This window comes from Cebus imitator, unplaced genomic scaffold (genome assembly GCF_001604975.1).
Source record: "Cebus imitator isolate Cc_AM_T3 unplaced genomic scaffold, Cebus_imitator-1.0 Scaffold31, whole genome shotgun sequence".
In the NCBI taxonomy this organism is placed as follows: domain Eukaryota; kingdom Metazoa; phylum Chordata; class Mammalia; order Primates; family Cebidae; genus Cebus; species Cebus imitator.
Genome location: NW_016107346.1, coordinates 10,431,385 through 10,450,334, shown reverse-complemented (window position 1 = coordinate 10,450,334; position 18,950 = coordinate 10,431,385). Strand labels below are relative to the sequence as shown.

At 41.3% G+C, this 18,950-nt stretch overlaps 1 protein-coding gene across 1 annotated transcript in view; it reads right to left on the bottom strand.

Moving 5' to 3' along the window:
* Nucleotides 1-505: 505 nt before the first annotated feature.
* Nucleotides 506-18,950, bottom strand: part of STARD7 (StAR related lipid transfer domain containing 7) — a 23,420-nt gene continuing 4,975 nt past the window's right edge. The window contains exons 2-8 of the mRNA XM_017524135.2: nucleotides 10,655-10,863; nucleotides 10,282-10,331; nucleotides 8,549-8,659; nucleotides 8,385-8,467; nucleotides 7,349-7,448; nucleotides 2,650-2,734; nucleotides 506-1,494 (exon numbers count right to left, since the gene is read on the bottom strand). Coding sequence (XP_017379624.1) covers nucleotides 1,310-1,494; nucleotides 2,650-2,734; nucleotides 7,349-7,448; nucleotides 8,385-8,467; nucleotides 8,549-8,659; nucleotides 10,282-10,331; nucleotides 10,655-10,863 — 823 coding nt within the window. The 3' untranslated portion in view covers nucleotides 506-1,309. The remainder of the gene's footprint in view (nucleotides 1,495-2,649; nucleotides 2,735-7,348; nucleotides 7,449-8,384; nucleotides 8,468-8,548; nucleotides 8,660-10,281; nucleotides 10,332-10,654; nucleotides 10,864-18,950) is intronic.

Genomic DNA, 18,950 nt, shown 5'->3' with positions numbered 1-18,950 from the left:
ACCTGAAATGAAAAATAATGTCTGCATCAAAATGGTGACCCTTTCTATACAATGGGACTAAGGTAGAATCCCACTCAACTCCTCAACTCCTTTATTTTGACATAAAATTAAAAATTTTTGGGGCCGGGCGCGGTGGCTCAAGCCTGTAATCCCAGCACTTTGGGAGGCCGAGGCGGGTGGATCACGAGGTCAAGAGATCGAGACCATCCTGGTCAACATGGTGAAACCCCGTCTCTACTAAAAATACAAAAAATTAGCTGGGCATGGTGGCGCATGCCTGTAATCCCAGCGACTCAGGAGGCTGAGGCAGGAGAATTGCCTGAACCCGGGAGGCGGAGGTTGTGGTGAGCCGAGATAGCGCCATTGCACTCCAGCCTGGGTAACAAGAGCGAAACTCCATCAAAAAAAAAAAAAAAAAAAAAATTTTAAACTAAGTTTAAAGGCGATGTTTTGAGCATCAAAAAGCTACTATCTAAAATGATTAGTCTCCCAGTGCTCTTGGTAAATAGGGATGGTTAGGAAGGAGGAAATGATCCAATGAATATAGAAGAACTGGCTGATTCAAAGGAAACTGCTTTGGATAAGGTGAATCAATGGGTGGTATTGTGCCAGCAAGGAGGGAAATTTCTTGGTACAAATTTCATGTCACTGGCCAGGCATGGTGGCTGACACCTATAATTCCAGCACTTTGGGAGTCCAAGGCAGGAGTTCAAGACCAGCCTGGGAAACATAAGGAGACTTCAACTCTACTTAAAAAAAAATTCATAACAACTTCATGTCCCTAGAGATAAAAGCAAGGTGCAGACAAGGCACTTAACACAGCCAAGTATCATTCACACCCATTGACATCAAGATTGTTACCAAGAGTACTCCCAGTAGCCCCTCATCTGAGAGACTTTACCGGCCAACTACACTTTTCAGGTGGACCTGTAGAACTGAAGGAAATCCAAAGTGCTGCACAACTGATGGGATTTGGAATGTCAACAGAGGAAACTACTCAGAGAAGCAAATGGAGGTCATCCCCTTCTGGCCTGAGGTGAGAGGTTTGTTCCAGATTCGCTCAGTGAGATACCGAATTTCAAAATAGTTGGCCTGAGAATATGACAACACTCCCACAAATGTAGCCTTCTTCTCTTCTGGTAAGAGCACAGGGCTCTGAATAAAATGGGACATCAGTTACTGAATTATCTTCTTACACTGGAAGTTAGAGCAGATGCCTTCTAATACATGTGGCATGTCCCCGTTCTGTAGCAGTGATAAATGACTGAGACAGGGCCAGAACGCCTGTCCCTTCTTATCCCAAAGCCTGTCAGGCATACTCAATCCGAGCAGGGCCACAACTGCCCTCGTTCTTTCGCTCAGAGGACTGGCTGGTGGCCTTGGCTTCACTACTCATTTCCAGAGGCTTAGCCGAGATGTAGTCCTTTACTTTAATCTCCATATTCTTGGCTTTCAGAGTGGCCATGTGCAGCTTCTCCAGGAAATCTGGCATGCCTGTCAGGAGACAGGAATCAGGTTAAGCTGACATATAAACCAACAGTAGGCTCAAAATTAGAAGACCCCATTTCTTTGATGGTAGGGAACTAGCTCTTCCTTATAAAGATCATAGCCTGACTGATAGCCTGTGAATAACAGCTGCCTCCCAGAATGTGTTCCCAAAGCATGCATTGTAAAAACAACCCATGATCTTTGTTCCTTCTTTGAAAGGAGGTACTAATCAGGACACTTAAGTCCCAAAAGGATCTTTTAATCTAAATATCACTTATCAGTGGCACGGCTAAAATACCTGCCAATTTTATTTAGACAAATGTCAAACAGAAACACCTAATCTCTCTGTTCTCCCCTGAAGCATGTAAGAAGCTGCCTATAGAGAACCACAAAAAAGAAAATCACAAGTATGCTTTCTCAGACAAGAAGGTGGAAGGGAAAGCTGCAGTTATAGCCATGATGTATATCCTTTGTTAAGACAAGTGCTCCTTTCCCCAGGTGACTGCCCTATGATCGCCATATTTTCCATCTTATGGCCTTCAACTATTGAAGAAGAAAATTTAAATATGTTAATCTACACAGTTCATATTTAAGGCATTGAAGCAAATGTTTTTAAAGCTCTCCTCTGGGTACAAGTTCCTTTCTGGGACTCTGTAATTCTCATCCCTTCAATCTCCACCTGGAGTCTTTGGTATCATCATAGTAATTCAAGAATGAACCAGAAAAGGGTTGGGCACGGTGGCTCATGCCTATAATCCCAGCACTTTGGGAGGTTGAGGCAGGTGGATCACTTGAGTTCAGGAGCTCAAGACAAGCATGGCCAACATGGTGAAACCTCGTCTCTACTAAAAATACAAAAATTAGCCAGGCATGGTGGTGGGTGCCTATAATCCCAGCTACTCAAGAGCCTGCGGCAGGAGAATCGCTTGAACCTGGGAAGCAGAGGTTGCAGTGACCTGAGATCACACCATTTCCACTCAAACCTAGGCAAGAGAGTGAGACTCCATCTCAAAAAAAAAAAAAAAAAAAAAAAAAGAACCAGAAGAGACGTTTAATTTCCCCAATAGGACTCCAGTGAGACAAGTACTAATCTTGCTGCTGTTAAGAAGATAGAGAAACTAAAATGCTTAACACAGGCCCTGTATACTTGCCCTTACTTACCACTGGAAACCATCCAACTAACACAGTAGCGGGGAAACACTGTTTGGGGATTGTCACTGTATGTCAGTAAGTAGTCAAAGCCATTCTGGAAAAGAAAAACAACAAAAATGAAGATCCCTGAATCACTCACCACAACCTCCATATCCAATATCATAGAATAACTATAATCTGATTCTGGAGCAGGGAGTGTCATTTCTTTTTTTTACCTTGTGCAGAAAAGAGTTAACACCAAAGGCCTGAGACACTACTATCTATAGAAAGGCCTGCTTACAATGTTGACCCTTGGCCAACTTGGCTCCCAGAATGCTCCCAGTCAACAGTTAGCTGATAAGGCTGGCTCCCTGTACCTAGGCTATGCAAACAATGTGATTTATCCTGAACACAGGCTTTGCTTTTGGGGGTCTTGAATTCTGGTATGTGCTAAGCAGATGGCACTAAGTAACCAGCTCCCAATAAAAACTTTAGGTGTGAAGTGGGCATGGTGGCTCCCGTCTGTAATCCCAGTACTTTAGGAGGCTGAGGCAGGTGGATTACTTGAGGTCAGGAGTTTAAGACAAGCCTGGCCAACATGACAAAACTCCATCTCTACCAAATATAAAAATTAGCCAGCCGTGGTGGCACACACCTATAGTTCCAGCTACTCTGGAGGTTAAGGCATGAGAACTGCTTGAACCGGGAGGCAGAGGTTGCAGTGAGCCAAGATCAAGCCACTGCACTAGAGTCTGAGCAATAGACTCCATCTCACAAAAAAAGCTTTGGGTGGTGGCTGGGTACGGTGGCTCACGCCTGTAATCCCAGCACTTTGGGAGGCCAAGGCAGGCAGATCACTGAGGTCAGGAGTTCCAGACAAGCTTGGCTAACATGGTGAAATCCCGTCTCTACTAAAAATACAAAAATTAGCCAGGCATGGTGGCACGCATCTGTATTCCCAGCTACTTGGGAGGCTGAGGCAAGAGAATTGCTTGAACCTGGGAGGTGGAGGTTGCAGTGAGCCAAGATCGTACTACTGCACTCCAGCCTGGGCAACAGAGCGAGACTCTGTCTAAAAAAAAAAAAATCTATATTTCGTACACAGTATGCATATCCTGAAGACAAAAAGACACACAAATTTTTATTCTTCATATTACTGGTGATCACATTATATTGTTATTCTGAGGCTGTGTATTTCAACAAATGAGTAGTTAGTTGTGTTAGGGTTCCTGGGAATTTAGTTCTACAGTACAGGGAAATATAAGATACAAGATAGAAACAAAAACTCCGTAATCCTAAATTTGAATGAAAAGTATTAGTATATACTTAAGATTTGTTTTATCTTAAAAATAAACATACAAGAAAAATGTACTACTTGGTTCTATTTTCTGAAAAGGCCTACAAACGATAAACCTTGTAGCTATGAGTACCATTAGCAGCCAAATTCTGGTATTTAAATACCATTTTCCAATAAAAGGAACTAGAACTCCCTGAAGAAATGCTAATTTCCAGGTTTAAAACTAAAAATATACAAGATGAACCTACAACATCTTGTAACACCAGAAAGCAAGATAGCTTCTAGGTTCATGTCAAAGGGCCCTAAGCCAACAAGGTTCCCAATGGCTAAAACTAGGATCAATTTGAGCATCAGTAAGGACAACAAATTTAAAAACTAAGTACGTTTAAGTCTGTGAGTTTCTCTTTTTTTCTTGAGATGAGTCTCGCTCTGTCACCTACACTGGGGTGCAGTGGAACGATGTTGGCACATTGCAACCTCTGCCTCCTGGGTTCAAGCCATTCTCCTGCCTCGGCCTTCCAAGTAGCTGGGATTACAGGCACATGCCACCATGCCTGGATAATTTTTGTATTTTTAGTAGAGATGGGGTTTCACCATGTTGGCCAGGCTGGTCTCAAAATCCTGACTTCAAGTGATCTGCCCGTCTTGGCCTCCCAAAGTGTTGGGATTACAGGCGTGAGCCACTGCGCCTGCGCCTTTTTTTTTTTTTTTTGAGAAGGGTCTCACACTGTTGCCCAGGCTGGCATGCAGTGGCACAAACATGGCTTACTGCAGCCTTGACCTCCTGGGATCAAGTGATTCTCCCAACCTCAGCTTCCCAAATATCTGGGACTACAGGCACCTGTCACCATGCCCAGCTAGTTTTTATTTTTATTTTTTGTAGAGACAGAGTCTCTCCATGTTGCCCAGCCCAGAGCTGTTTTAAAAATTTCTTATTTGGGCTGGGCATGGTGGCTCACACCTGTAATCCTAGCACTTTGGGAGGCTGAGGTGGGAGGACTGCCTGGGCCCAGGAGTTCAAAATCAGCCTGGGCAGCATGGTAAGACCCCATCTGTACAAAAAATACAAAAAATTAGCTGAGTATGGTGGCACACACCTATAGTCCCAGCTACTCGGGAGGCTGAGCCAGTAGGATCACATTAGCCCAGGAAGTCGAGGCTGCAGTGAGTTGTGATTGCGCCCCTACACACTAGCCTGGGTAACAGTGTAAGACCCTATTTCCAAAAAAAACCAAAATCCTTATTTGAAACAAATACTGAAATATATAATAGAAGAAATGGGTTCTCCTATAGTAAAGCTAGAATTTGCTTCAAAATAATCAGGGGAGTGGGAAAGGAAATGAGAAAGGCTATGGATAAAACAATTTTGGTCTTTCCCAAAACAGTGAGTTGATAACTACAGCTGGGGACAGATACATAGAGTTCATTAAACTCTTCTACTTCTGTATCTTTTGTATATATTTCAAATTTTCCATGATAAAAACCCCCTACCTTGGCTCAAAGATCTACTTCCCATTTGGCAAGTCCAAACTCATCTGCATTGTTTTCGAGTACCCTCTACACACAGTCAATGCAACTTATTACTTCTCCCTAACCTCCACCTTCCTTAGCATGCGAGTCTCTGGGTGCATACATGGCTCATTCCTCTGTTTGTCTTTGCTTGAATCATGTCTTCTAACCCCAGTGTCCTGCTTTCCTATCCAGTCTTTTTTCTTTTTTTTTTTTTTTACAAGGACCAAATCAAGTCCTACCTTTTTCATAAGAGTTTGCCACAAAAATAATTTTTTAAAATTAGATTTATAGGCTGGCACGGTGGCTCACGCCTGTAATCCCAGCACTTTGGAAGGCCGAGGCAGGTGGATCACTAGGTCAGGAGTTCAAGACCAGCCTGGCCAAGATGGTGAAACCCCATCTCTACTAAAAATACAAAAAAAAATTAGCCAGGCATGGCAGATACCTGTAATCCTTGCTACTCAGGAGGCAGAGGCAGAGAATTGCTTAAACCTGGGAGGTGGAGGTTTCGATGGGCTGAGATCATGCCACTGCACTCCAGCCTGAGCGACAGAGTAAGACTCAGTCCCCCCCAACAACAAAAAAAATTACACTGATAAATCTTATTCTCCCAACACAGCTAAAAAAAATATTTACCAGATGAAACCCACTCTGCTAAGTGCTAAACTATGCCCTTCGCTGTTTCATGGTCATGGTTTCTTAAGGCAGCAATCCTAGAACTCAAGTCACTTTTTTTTCAAATAGGCAACATATGGACATGGTTCAGAATTTAAAAGCAACATAAAGGATGTGAGGCAAAAGTCTCCCTCCTACACCATTCCCAGCCTGACCTCCCCTTCCTAAAGGTAACTAGCCACAGCCTTATCTCCCTCTATCCTCTAAAGCTAGGGCTTTCAAACATTTTAACCACAATCCATTGTAAATGATCCTTTTCATATTGCAACCTAGTTCTCTCTCACTCTCATACACACACTTAAATGTATTTATGTAACCAAAGTTTCATGAAATACTCTTACACTCAGGTAGTTTCTATTCTGCTCTATTTATTCCTTTTCTTTCCTTTTTTTTTTTTTAAAAAGCTAACCATAATCCCCCAAATTAGTTTTGTTTTCTACTAATAGGTAGCAATCTGTGGCCTAAAAAGTACTGCTATAAAAATAGCACAGAAGTAAACACAGAGATCCCCCAGTTAAAAAAAAAAACAAAACATACTACATTGGCTGAAGTGAACCACTGGCTCAAGTCTTACTTCAGGTGGTGTAAATAAAACTTGATGAGAATAAGAAAACTACACTAAAGAACACTGTCCATATAGCTCTAAATCAAACAGAAGCAACAGGGAGAAACAAAGCTATTATAAGGTGAAATAGAACTAAAACCAGCAGCCACTGGCATCAATATGTATACTCTCAATGGAGACTTAGTTTTACAAGACTGAAAAAAAAAACAAAACACCCCACTAAGCTGAAATAAATATTCTTTTCAAAGAAAGGTCATAGAATTTTAAAGAAGGCAGAGAGCATGACTCCAACCCTCCCATTTCTCCAACAAGGAAGCAGAAATCCAGAAAGGTTTCCAGTGCTCTACCCACTGTGGTGAAATGCTGACAGAAAGCACTCACTGTAGTTCCTAAAGAATGATGCTGATACAGGCTAACACATCAGTGGCTATGATTCTTTCTTATAACTGTCTCTCAAACAAAAGGGAACCAATGGATTGCCACTACCTTGTCCTTGGGGATCTTCCAGGTACATCACGTACACCGGAGTTCCCAAAATATGGTTCCCAGACCAGCAGCATCAGCCTCTCCGGAGAACTGTTCCTGGGTCATACCCCCTCCTCCCTAGTTCAGATAAAAGACATCCCTTGAGAAAATTCCATAGCCTTGGGATATCATCTCTCAGATGAGGTAAAACTCACCTCATCAAATGACCTGTGTGGACGGATAACCATTTGGGATTCATATGATCTGACCCTGACAAATTCTGGAGACTCTGGCACACTCGGATGCTCCACAGCACTGGTAAGGAGGAAAGGAGAAGCAAACTCTTAGTAATGTCTATATATAAAACAACAGGGGAGCTAAGTTAAGGGGAAGGCCTAAAAGGCTGGCTCTGATTTTTTAAAATACACGCCAACAGAGGAGTCACTAAGATGAATAAATACAAACTAAGTTCTAAAAATCAAGTGAAGGGGCTGGGCACAGTGGCTCATGCCTGTAATCCCAGCACTTTGGGGGGCCAAGGCAGGTGGATCACCTGAGGTGATCCTGAGGTCAGGAGTTCAAGACCAGCCTGACCAACATAGAGAAACCCCGTCTCTACTAAAAATACAAAATTAGCTGGGCATGGTGGCACATGCCTGGAATCCCAGCTACTCGGGAGGCTGAGGCAGGAGAATCGCTTGAACCCGGGAGGCAGAGGATGCGGTGAGCTTAGATCACACCATTGCACTCCAGCCAGGGCAACAAGAGTGAAACTCCATCTCAAAAAAAAAAAAAAAAATGACATGAAGGCCAGACGTGGTAGCTCATGCCTGCAATCCCAGCACTGGGAGGCCAAGGCAGGAAGATAACTTAAGGCCAGGAGTCCAAGAACAGCCTGGACAACACTGTGGAACCCTGCCTCTACAAAAAATTAATTAATTAATTAATTAAAAATGAAGTGAGTTCCTTTGGTAATTTATGGCTCACTATGCTGTGGGTCAAAAATAACAGCACTTCTTTTAACTACCAACGTTAAAGAACTCAAAAAAACACTTTAACTAAAAGCTTGTATGTCTCCATTCTTCCTAGACGGTCAGAGCCCCCTCATCTTCTAGCTGGATGGATAGGGCACTGGCTGCAGAGAAGCCTGTGGGAGACTCACCAGGGCACTAAGAATATGCAAACTCAGGTACGCAGGAATGAAGAGCGCAGCTAAAGAACTAAGCAAGAGCCACAGGCAGCCATACATACCGCGACACCAACACCATCATGTTGTTTTCCTGATCCACACTATACCGCCGAACATAAACATAATCCCGCGAGTACATTGGATACTAAAGAAATGGAGGGACAGGATTAGTGGTCTGTATCACACAAACTTGGAGAGAGACAAAAACAGAAGTAAAAATACTCACAGGAAAATGGGTTACCCAGTGAAGAACCTCAGAACCACTAACCACATCCCTCTCAATCACCTCCAGCTTGATCACCAGGGCATCCCACTTTTTTCTATACTCTGTGTCTAGCTGCAGAAAGAGAAAAGACCATGAAGACCCACAAACAAAAATGCAGAAGACTTTCCGGATGCTCTGGTCTCTGACCCAAGAACCTTATTACAAGGAGATAGTAAACTGACCTAACAGACAGTGCTGAAATGTGAGAGATGTGACTGTTTACTACAGATGATTCTTTCAACATCACTTTGTACAGGCTAATGTCATTACGCTGAATGTGCATCTTAAAAAGACAAACCAAGGAAAAGTGTAACAGAATATATTTTAATAGACACATCTGGGAAAAAACAATATATAGTCATATGAATATGTAAGGATAAGACAATTCTAAAAGGTTTTAAACAATGAAAGTCCAAAAGTATTAAGTAGACATGTCACGCACAAAAATGCAAGTGGCATATTTTTTTAAATTTCTGGCATCACTAGTAACTGAAGAATTTCAAATTAAGACAGATATACCATATACATAAAAACAATAAAAATTCACTACAAATCAACAAAATCTAGTGCCTCAGGGGAAAGTGCATTTGCATATTTGAGTGATATTAGAGTGATTAGAGCATATTAGAGTGATTAGAGCAATATCGCATATTAGCAATAACGAACTAGTTATTGAAGTCTGGCAAAACAAATGAAAAATCCAGAAAGAAAAAATTTTTCTTCTAGAACTCTGGGTGATCCCACCTCCCTGTTTCATTTTTTTAAACATCTTCCACCACAAGGAGGAAAGCAGTCTTTGAACAGATACTCTTCATCTTCATGAAATAAATGCTTGGCCAACATAGTAGCTCACATCTGTAATCCCAGCACTTTGGGAGGCCAAGGCAGGAGGATCACTTGAGCCCAGGAGTTCAAGACCAGCCTAGGAGGCATAGGGAGACACTGTCTCTAAGGGAAAAAAATTTTAATTAGCCAAGTGTGGTGGCGCATGCCTCTAAGCCTGGAAGCTGAGGTGGGAGGATCACTGAGTCCAGGAAGCAGAGGCTACAGTGAGCCATTATGACACCACTGCACTCCAGCCTGGGTGACACAGTAGGACCTGGTCTCAGGGAGGGCTTTCACTATGGAAATGTTCTGGATTTGAGGTTAAAGAGATGCAACAACTAAATATAATCCTGACTATGTCTGTACTAAAGGGAAAATGCTATAAAGAACATTACTGAGTCAAATCATAAAACCGGAATACAAACAGAAGACTACATGAAAGTGCTGCATCAGTGTTACTTACTGATTTCAATAATGGTATCATGGTTAGTTAAGAAAATATGGTTAGTTTTAAGAAATACACACTGGAAGAATTTAGGAATAAAGGGCTATGACGTATGTAACTTATTCTCAAGTTGTTTTGGAAAAAAAACAAGAAAGCCTCACAAAATACATTAAAGTATTCATATCCATTCCTCTATCTGATCTTCCCAAGAGTCCTGTGGGAGGGTAAAATGGATCTCACCACCATGGGACAGATAAAGAAATTCTAAGTCAAATGTTTACCTAAATGCTATGCAATGTGAGATGACAGGTAGATAGATGGATGTATTGAAGCCAGTGTCATCTGAGTCAGAGAAATTATTCATGTAGACAGTAGCAATTGATATTCAAGGCAGCTCCAAATCTGGAGAGAAAAATTAACTCACCTGAACATTGAAGAACTGCCGAGGTGTCACATCTGTATAGGTTCCAAAAACTAGAATGACAAGAAAGAATAAGGGATGCTTGCCATACTCCGGTCACTCACCTTGTTTCTATCACTTAGCAATGTTTTAGTTCTGAAGTAATAAGAGATCTTAAAGTCAGGTTCAGAAAGTAGAAGTCATATTAGAGCAACAAAGAAAGAGAAAGATGATCTATAGCAAAGATGACACTGAAACATTTGTCATCTGGGAGAAGAAAAACAACAAAAAACCATGCCAAATTTTCTGAGAAACAACCAGAACAGTTTAGAGAAGTATGAGGAACAAAAATCCCGTGCACGTGAGCAACTATGGAACAAAAAAGACCTGTGCTCACCTCGGTACTGGTAGAGGTGGGTGCCTGTAATTGGGCGCCGCCACAGCTTAAAGTGTTTCTTATCCATCACCATTTCCCAAGGTTGCTCTTTGTCCTCCAAATCTTCATTCCCTTCTGTTTGGGCTTTTGGTTCTGGAGTGTGGCACTGGACCCCAGAGCTCTGAAACATATTTGACATTTCTTCCAACCGCTTCATCTCATTAATGGATCTGGAAAGGAGAAAAAGAGCCATGGTGAGGTGGTTAGTCAGCCTTGTGAAATGAAGGGTCCACCACGCCCAACCTTTTATTTTTTAAGAGACAGAGTCTTAAAAAAATAAGAGGCCTGTGCAAGAAGGTTATACCGTAAACCACAGTATGTAGTATATAAACAGTACGCAGTATAGTGAATTAAAATTGAGTTCCTGAGTTTGAATCTTAGTCCAACGCTCATTAACTAGAATATTATTTAACCAGTTCCTATTTCTAAATCTATAAAAAGGAAATAATAGTACCTATCTCGAGGCTGGGTATAAAGATTACAAACGAAGTGTCAAGTGCTTAATATTTATGGACAGGCAAAGCAGCTCAAGTCTGTAGTCCCAGCACTTTGGGAGACTGAGGCAGGAGGATTGCTTGAGGCCAGATTCGAGACCAGCCCAGGAAACACAGTGAGGCCTTAGCTCTAAGAAAAAATTTTAAAAATCAGCCAGGTGTAATGGCATGTGCCTGTAGTCCCAGCTATAGGCTGAGGTGGGAAGATCACTTGAGCCCAGGAGTTTGAGGCTGTGGTGAGTGATAATTGTGCCACTGTACTCCAGTCTGGTCACAGAGTAAGACTGTCTCTTAAAAAATAAAAGGCTGGGCACAGTGACTCATACCTGTAATCCCAGGAGGTCAAGGTGGGAAGATCACCTGAGATCAGGAGTTCGATACCAGCCTGGACTCATGGTGAAATCCCATCTCTACTAAAAATACAAAAATTAGCTGGGCATGGCAGTGGGTGCCTGTAATCCCAGCTACTTGGGAGGTTAAGGCAGGAGAATCACTTGAACCCAGGAGGCGGAGGTTGCAGTGAGCCGAGATTGCACCGTTGCTCTCCACCCTGGGCAACAGAGTGAGACTCCATCTCTAAAATAAATAAATAAAGTAAAATAAAAGTTAAGTATTTAGTATCTGGCACATAAGTAGCCCTCAAATGCTAACTATGAAGGTTTGTGGTTTTAAAATGTCAATTGATATCTTTTGTTCATTTCTTATTGGGTTGTCTTATTATAAGTAAATATATTTTCCCCCTTGTTTTTACATGATAAATTCACATACCAGAAGATTCATTCTTTTACAATGTATAAATCAGTACTTGTTAGTGTATTCACAAGGTTGTACAACCATCACCCCTATCTAATTCCAGAACATTTTTATCACCCCCCAAAAGAAACCTCTACCCATCATTACTCACTTCCCATTCCTGCCTCCCTCCAGCCCTAGGCAGCCACTAATCTACTTTCTGTCTGTATGGAGTTTCCACTTCTGGACATTTCAAGTAAATGGAATCATATGATACGTATCATCATATGATATGTAACCAGCCTGGCCGACATGGCGAAACCCCATCTCTACTAAAAATACAAAAATTAGCCAGGTGTGATGGCGGGAGCCTGTAATTCTAGCTACTTGGGAGGCTGAGGAAGGAGAATTGCTTGAGCCCGGGAGGCGGAGGATGCAACGAGCTGAGATGGTGCCGCTTCACTCCAGTTTGGGCAAAAGAGCGAAACTGTCACAAAAAAAAAAAAAAAAAAAAGAATACTGCTGTAGACATTTGTATATAAACCTTCATATAGATACATTCTCAATTCTCTTGGGTAGATTCCTAGGAGCAGATTTGCTGGGTCACTTAACTTTTTAAGCAACTGCCAAACTGTTTTCCAAACAATCATACCATTTTATATTAACATCAGCAATGTTTGAGGATTCCAAATGCTCCATATCCTTGGTTCTACGTGCCCCACTTATTATTGTCCATCTTTTCAACTTCAGCCATCTTAGTGGGTGTGCAATGTTATCTCATTGTTCTTGATTGATATTTCCCTAACCTTTTCATGTGCTTATCCTATTCTTGATAGTATCTTTTGATGCACAGAAGTTTTAATTCTGATGAAGTTTATTTTTTCTTTGATTGCTTATGTTTTTGCTGTTATATCTAAGAAACCATTGCCCAATCCAAAGTCACAAGAACTTTTGCCTATATTTTCTTCTAAGAGTTTTTTATAATTTTAGCTTACATTAGATCTCTACCTTATTTTGAGTTAATGTTTGTGTATGGTAATGAGGTAGGAGTCTAAACTCATTCTTTTGCATGTGCTTCTCCAGGTGACCCAGTGCCATTTGTTGAAAAGGCTTCCTTCCCCAGTGAATTATCCTGGCACCATTGTTGAAAATTGACCAAAAATTTTAGGATTTATTTCTAGACTCAATTTTATTCTAACAATCTAGATGTCTATCCTTATGCCAGTACCACAGTGTCATTACTGTAGCTTTGTAATAATAAGCTTTGAAATTGGGCACCATGAGTCCTCCAAACTTTGTTCTCTTTTATCAAGACTGTTTTGGCTATTCTGAGTTCCTTTCATTTCCACATGAGTATCAAAATTGGCTTGCCAATTTCTGCAAAACTGCCTAGGATTTTGATAAGAACAACAATGAATTTATAGATCACTTACATGGTACTGCCATCTTAGCAATATTAAGTGTTCTAATCCATGAGCACAGGATGTCTTTCCATTTATTTGTCTTTTTAAACTTCTTCCAGTGATGTTTTGTTGTAGTGTCACACTTTTAGTCATACACTTTTGTTTGATTTATTCCTATGTACTTATTCCTTTTGATGCTACTGTAAATAAGATTGTTTTATTTTCAGATTGTTCTCATTGCTAGTGTATATAAGTATGACTTCTGTCACAGAACCTATTTCCTTGTCTGAAGAATTAAAAACAATAAATAAATAAATATGACTTCTGTGTACTGATTGATCTTATATCCCGCAAACTTGCTGAACTCATTTGTCAGCTCTAACAGTTTTCTGTGGATTCCTTAGTATTTTCCATATGTAAGATCATGTCAGCTACAAATAGAGAGCTTTATTTTTTCCTTTCCAATCTAAATGACTTTCATTTACTTCTCTTGCATAATTTTATTGGTTGTGATCTCCAGTACAATGTTGAACAGAAGAGGTGAGAGCAGAATCCTCATCTTGTTCCTGATCTTAGGGGAAAAGCATTCAGTCTTTCACCATTAACTACACTGTTAGCTATGTTTTTTGTAGATGCCTTTTTTTCGCTCTGTCACCCAGGCTGGAGTACAGTGGTGTGATCTTGTCTCACTGCAACCTCCACCTCCCGGGTTCAAGTGATTCTTCTGCCTCAGCCTCCCAAGTAGCTGAGACTACAGACACGCGCCACCATGCCCAGCTAATTTTTGTATTTTTAGTACAGATGGGGTTTCACCATATTGGCCAGGTTGGTCTTGAACTCCTGACCTTGTGATCCACCCACCTCAGCCCAAAGTGCTGGGATTACAGGCATCAGCCACCACACATGGCCTATAGATGCCTTTTATCAGCTGAAGGAAATTTCCTTCTATTCCCAGTCTGCTGTTTTCTTTTTTCTTTTCTTTCTTTTTTTTTTTTTTTTGAGACAGAGCTTCCCACGGTTGCTCAGGCTGTAGTGCAGGGGCATGATTTGGGCTCACTGCAATCTCTGCCTCCTGGGTTCAAGCAATTCTGCCTCAGCCTCCCAAGTAGCTGGGATTACAGGCATGCATCACCACGCCCAGCTAATTTTTTTTTGCATTTTTAGTAAAGACAGGATTTCACCATGTTGGCCAGGATGGTCTAGATCTCCTGACCTCGTGATCCACCCACCTCAGCCTCCCAAAGTGCAGGGATTACAGGCGTAAGCCACCGCTCCCAGCCATATTTTCTTTTTTGATCATAAAAGGAGGCTGGAATTTGTTGAATACCTTTTGTGTTTATTCAGATGATCACGTAGTTTTTGTCCTTTATTCTATTAATGTGGTGTATTAAACTGATTTTTGTATGAAGAACCAACTTTGCATTCCTTAGATAAATCCTACTTTTCATGGCATATAATCCATTTCATATGTTGCTAAATTCAGTTCGTTAGTATTTTGTTCAGGACTGCAAAAAGTTGCGTGGTTTTTTTGTTTGTTTTGAGCCCAGGCTGGAGTGCAATGGCGTAATCACAGCTCACTGCAGCCTTGACATCCCAAGCTCAGGTGATTCTCCCACTTCAGCTTCCCAAGTAGCTGGAATTACAGACATGTGCCACCACACGCAGCTAATTTGATTTTTGTATTTTCAGTAGAGATGGGGTGGAACCATGTTGCCCAGGCTGGTATTGAACTCCTGGGCTCAAATGATCCACTCACTAGCCTGGGCCTCCCAAAGTGCTGGGATTATAGGTGTTCACAGGCTGCAAAAAGTTTTAAAACAGGAAAAACAATACCATATACTGTACTATGTATCATTCGGTGCAATATACATATGTATAAAAACAGGCCTGGTGCAGTGGCTCATGCCTGTGATCCCAGCAGTTTGGGAGACCAAAGTGGACGGATCACGAGATCAGGAGATCAAGACCATTCTGGCTAACATGGTGAAACTCCGTCTCTACTAAAAATACAAAAAATTAGCCGGGCGTGGTGGCACATACCTGAAGTGTCAGCTACTCGGGAGGCTGAGGCAGGAGAACCGCTTGAACCCGGGAGGCAAAGGTTGCAGTAAGCCGAGATCATACCACTGCATTCCAGCCTAAGTGCAGGGTGACAGAGTGAGACTTCGTCTCAAAAAAAAATAAATAAATAAAATAAGGAATTAGATACAACAAATAGGGATAACGGTGACATCTTGGAGAAAAAGAAAAATACAACTGGAAAAAGGTACAGAAGAAGCCTAAGTATATTTTAACATCTTATTTCTTAAAATAGCTGTATTTGTAATACTTATGTTATTCTTTAAACCTTTTTTATATATCTGAAACATTCTGTAATAATAATTTTTTTTATTTGGCTTATATTTTCCCCATAACCTCTTTTTTTCTGAGACAAAGTCTCGCTATGTTGCCAAAACTGGCCTCAAACTCCTGAACTTAGAAATCGTTTCACTTCAGCCTCTCAAGTAGCTGGGACTGCAGGCCTGTGCTACCATACCCAGTTTCTCCATGTCCCCCACCTCACCCTACCCCCTGCAACTTTTAAATAGCAGATAAGAAACAAAAATTGCTGGCTGGCTGGCTATTACACTCTATGGCAATTCAAGACTGAAGAAGATTTGAATTACCACTACACTGTCTGAAATGCCTTTTTACCTTCAAGCATCAAAAAACCACAAGGTTGAAGGGTAACTGCTAGGCAGAGTTAACCATATACACTTTTTATTCCTTTACATGGGCATATGACATTATACTATAATTAATCTATGTTTATATCTGCTTTCCTTACTAAACTATAAATTCCTTAATGGTGCAGAGTTAAGTCTTTTTCACATTTGTAGTTCCAGCTGCTAGCATGTCCTGGCAAACATTACATATATTAAATGAATAAATTTAGCAAATTTAATAATAATAATAAAATGAAAATAGGCCTCAGTAATCCAAATGTTTATTAAAAGACTGCATTAAGGCCGGATGTGGTGGTTTATGCCTATAATCCCCAGCACTTTGGGAGGCTAAGGCGAGCAGATCACTTGAGTCCTGGACTTCAGCATCAGCCTGGGCAACATGCAAAACTCTACCTCTACAAAAAAAAAAAAAAATTACAAAAATTAGCTGGGCATAGTGGCATGCAACTGTAGTCCCAGCTACTAAGGAAGCTGAGGTGGGAGGATCACCTGAGCCAGGGAGGTCTGGGCTGTAGTGAGCCAAAATCATGCCACTGTATTCCAGCCTGGGCAACAGAGTAAGACACTTTGGGGAAAAAAAAAAAAAAAATTGGGCCAGGCGCAATGGCTCACGCCTGTAATCCTAGCTACTCAAGAGGCTTAGGCACAAGAATCTCTTGAACCCAGGTGGAGGTTGCAGTGAGCCAAGATCGTGTCACTGCACTTCAGCCTGGGTGACAGAATGAAATTGTCTCAAGGAAAAAAAATGCATTAATATATTGCTGCAAAAGCCAAAAATTCAAACTTATAGTAGCAATCCAAGATTAAGAGTTTAGAACAATTTGAAGTAATGATGAGTCTAAAGATTTGTGTTCTAGTCCTGGCTCTGCAACCAACTAGCTGTGTAATCTTATGGAAGTCCTGTGTGATCTTATCGAAGTCATTTTACCTTTAAAGTGAGGACGTTATTTCTTGAAGTCCTATTGGCTCTAAAATTGCAATTTGCTGAATTTTAAGCTTTGGACTTAGATTAAAATATTTATATAGCAGAATACTTGTCATTTTGACTGCCGGAAATCCCTTTTTATTTGGGGAGAACCCAAATAGGTGAGTGCAGTCCCACTCCCACCCCTTAGCAGTTAAAGCACAGCTCCTAATTTAAGTGAGGTTAGAGACTTCTAGAAGGGGCCCTGAATCTTGAAGAAATAACACAAAGGCACAGGATCTTGAAGGAGCTGAAAGTCCAGCAGTAAAACCAATCTGAGGGAAACAATGCCAGCAACACTGACCTAAGTAGATCATTCCTGTTGCAGGTCTTGGTCAACCTGTACCCTGGCCTTCTTCTCAATACTGAGCGACCTAATACCCTTTTGATTAATTCCTTTTTGGCTTAAATTAACCAAGACCACTTTCTCTGTTACAGCCAAGAACCCTGACCAGCTGCAAAACCATACAGAAATAGAGAAGGAGCCTTAGGGTAGGCATTTAGATCTTGCAGACAAGAAAGCAAAAGCAAAACCACAGCTTGATTTGCTCAATCAGGTACCACAGGATTATGGCATTTTTGAGAACTAGCAAAGAATCCTTCAACAATAATTAAGCACAATTCTTAAGTGTCATTCTTTAAAAAAAAAAAAAAAGTTTTTCATTGCCCAGGTTGGCCTCGAATTCCTGGGCTCAAGTGATCCTCCCGCCTCCCAAATACAGGCACATGCCACAGCATCTGGCCCAAATATCATTCTTGCCACATAATAAAGGGGAGCAGAAATCTGCTTCCACTGATGGAATGTCTTACTAAAACATCAGAGGCTCATAAAAGAATTACACAGTTAACAAAGTTTTAAGAAAATTATTAACTAGAAGTAACATTTTTTCATGACCTTCTAAGAATCAAGGTAGTTCAGAGCATCTGACCCACTGCTTTATCAAGCTGTCCTACAGTATAATTAAAGGTCACTAGGAGGTTTTGGCTAAAATTATGAAGAGTGACGGAAATGTCTTGTGGAGGCACAGTATGAATGCTAGAGCAAGACTACTTCACGAAAATGTAAATGATCAAGTTATTTTGTCCCAAGGTTTAGGAATCCCTGAAGGGTCTCAATTTCTAAATGCTAACATGAGAAGACCCAGGAGCACAAAGTTACTATCATACATATGGAGAGAAGGAAAACCTCTCATGATATATCTCTTTAGCTGCTGTGCCAAATCTTGTTTGGATGGGTGTCTAAACCTTCACACCTAAGAGACTTAAGAGAGGAAAGAAGGACAAAGGAGATTATTCCCAAAATAGTAAAATAAGCAGATTTGAAAAAGGATCAAGAAAAGATAGGCCATGCCTTCCTTTCTCCAAAAGGAAAATCATTTCAATATCTGAAAAAGGCTGGACTGAAAGCTACAGAAACTGAGGGCATACAACTATGAAAACAAAGCAAGTGCAACAATGTTTGTTTCATCTAGGGGTCCTGCCCTCAGCATGGAGTTTGGTATAAGGCTCCAAAATGACTTAAATGAAGCCATTCCTACATTTAGGAATTTCCGTAAGACAAGCGCCTCACTTCACATAATCCTCCTCCTCCTCAAATTCCAAGTATTATCAAAGGTAGGTCTACTGATATAGGACACATCTAGAAATACAAGATATGGGGGCCTGGTGCTGTGCCTCATGCCTATAATCCCAGCACTTTTGGAGGCCGAGGCAGGCAGATCACTTGAGATCAGGAGTTGAAGATCAGCCTGGCCAACATGGTGAAACCCCATCTCTTCTAAAAATAAACACACACACACACACACACACACACACACACACACACACACAAACTAGCTGGGTGTGGAGGGACATGCCTATAGTACCAGCTACTTGGGAGGCTGAGGCAGGAGAACTGCTTAAATCTAGGAGGTGGAGGGTGCAGGGAGCCAAGATTGC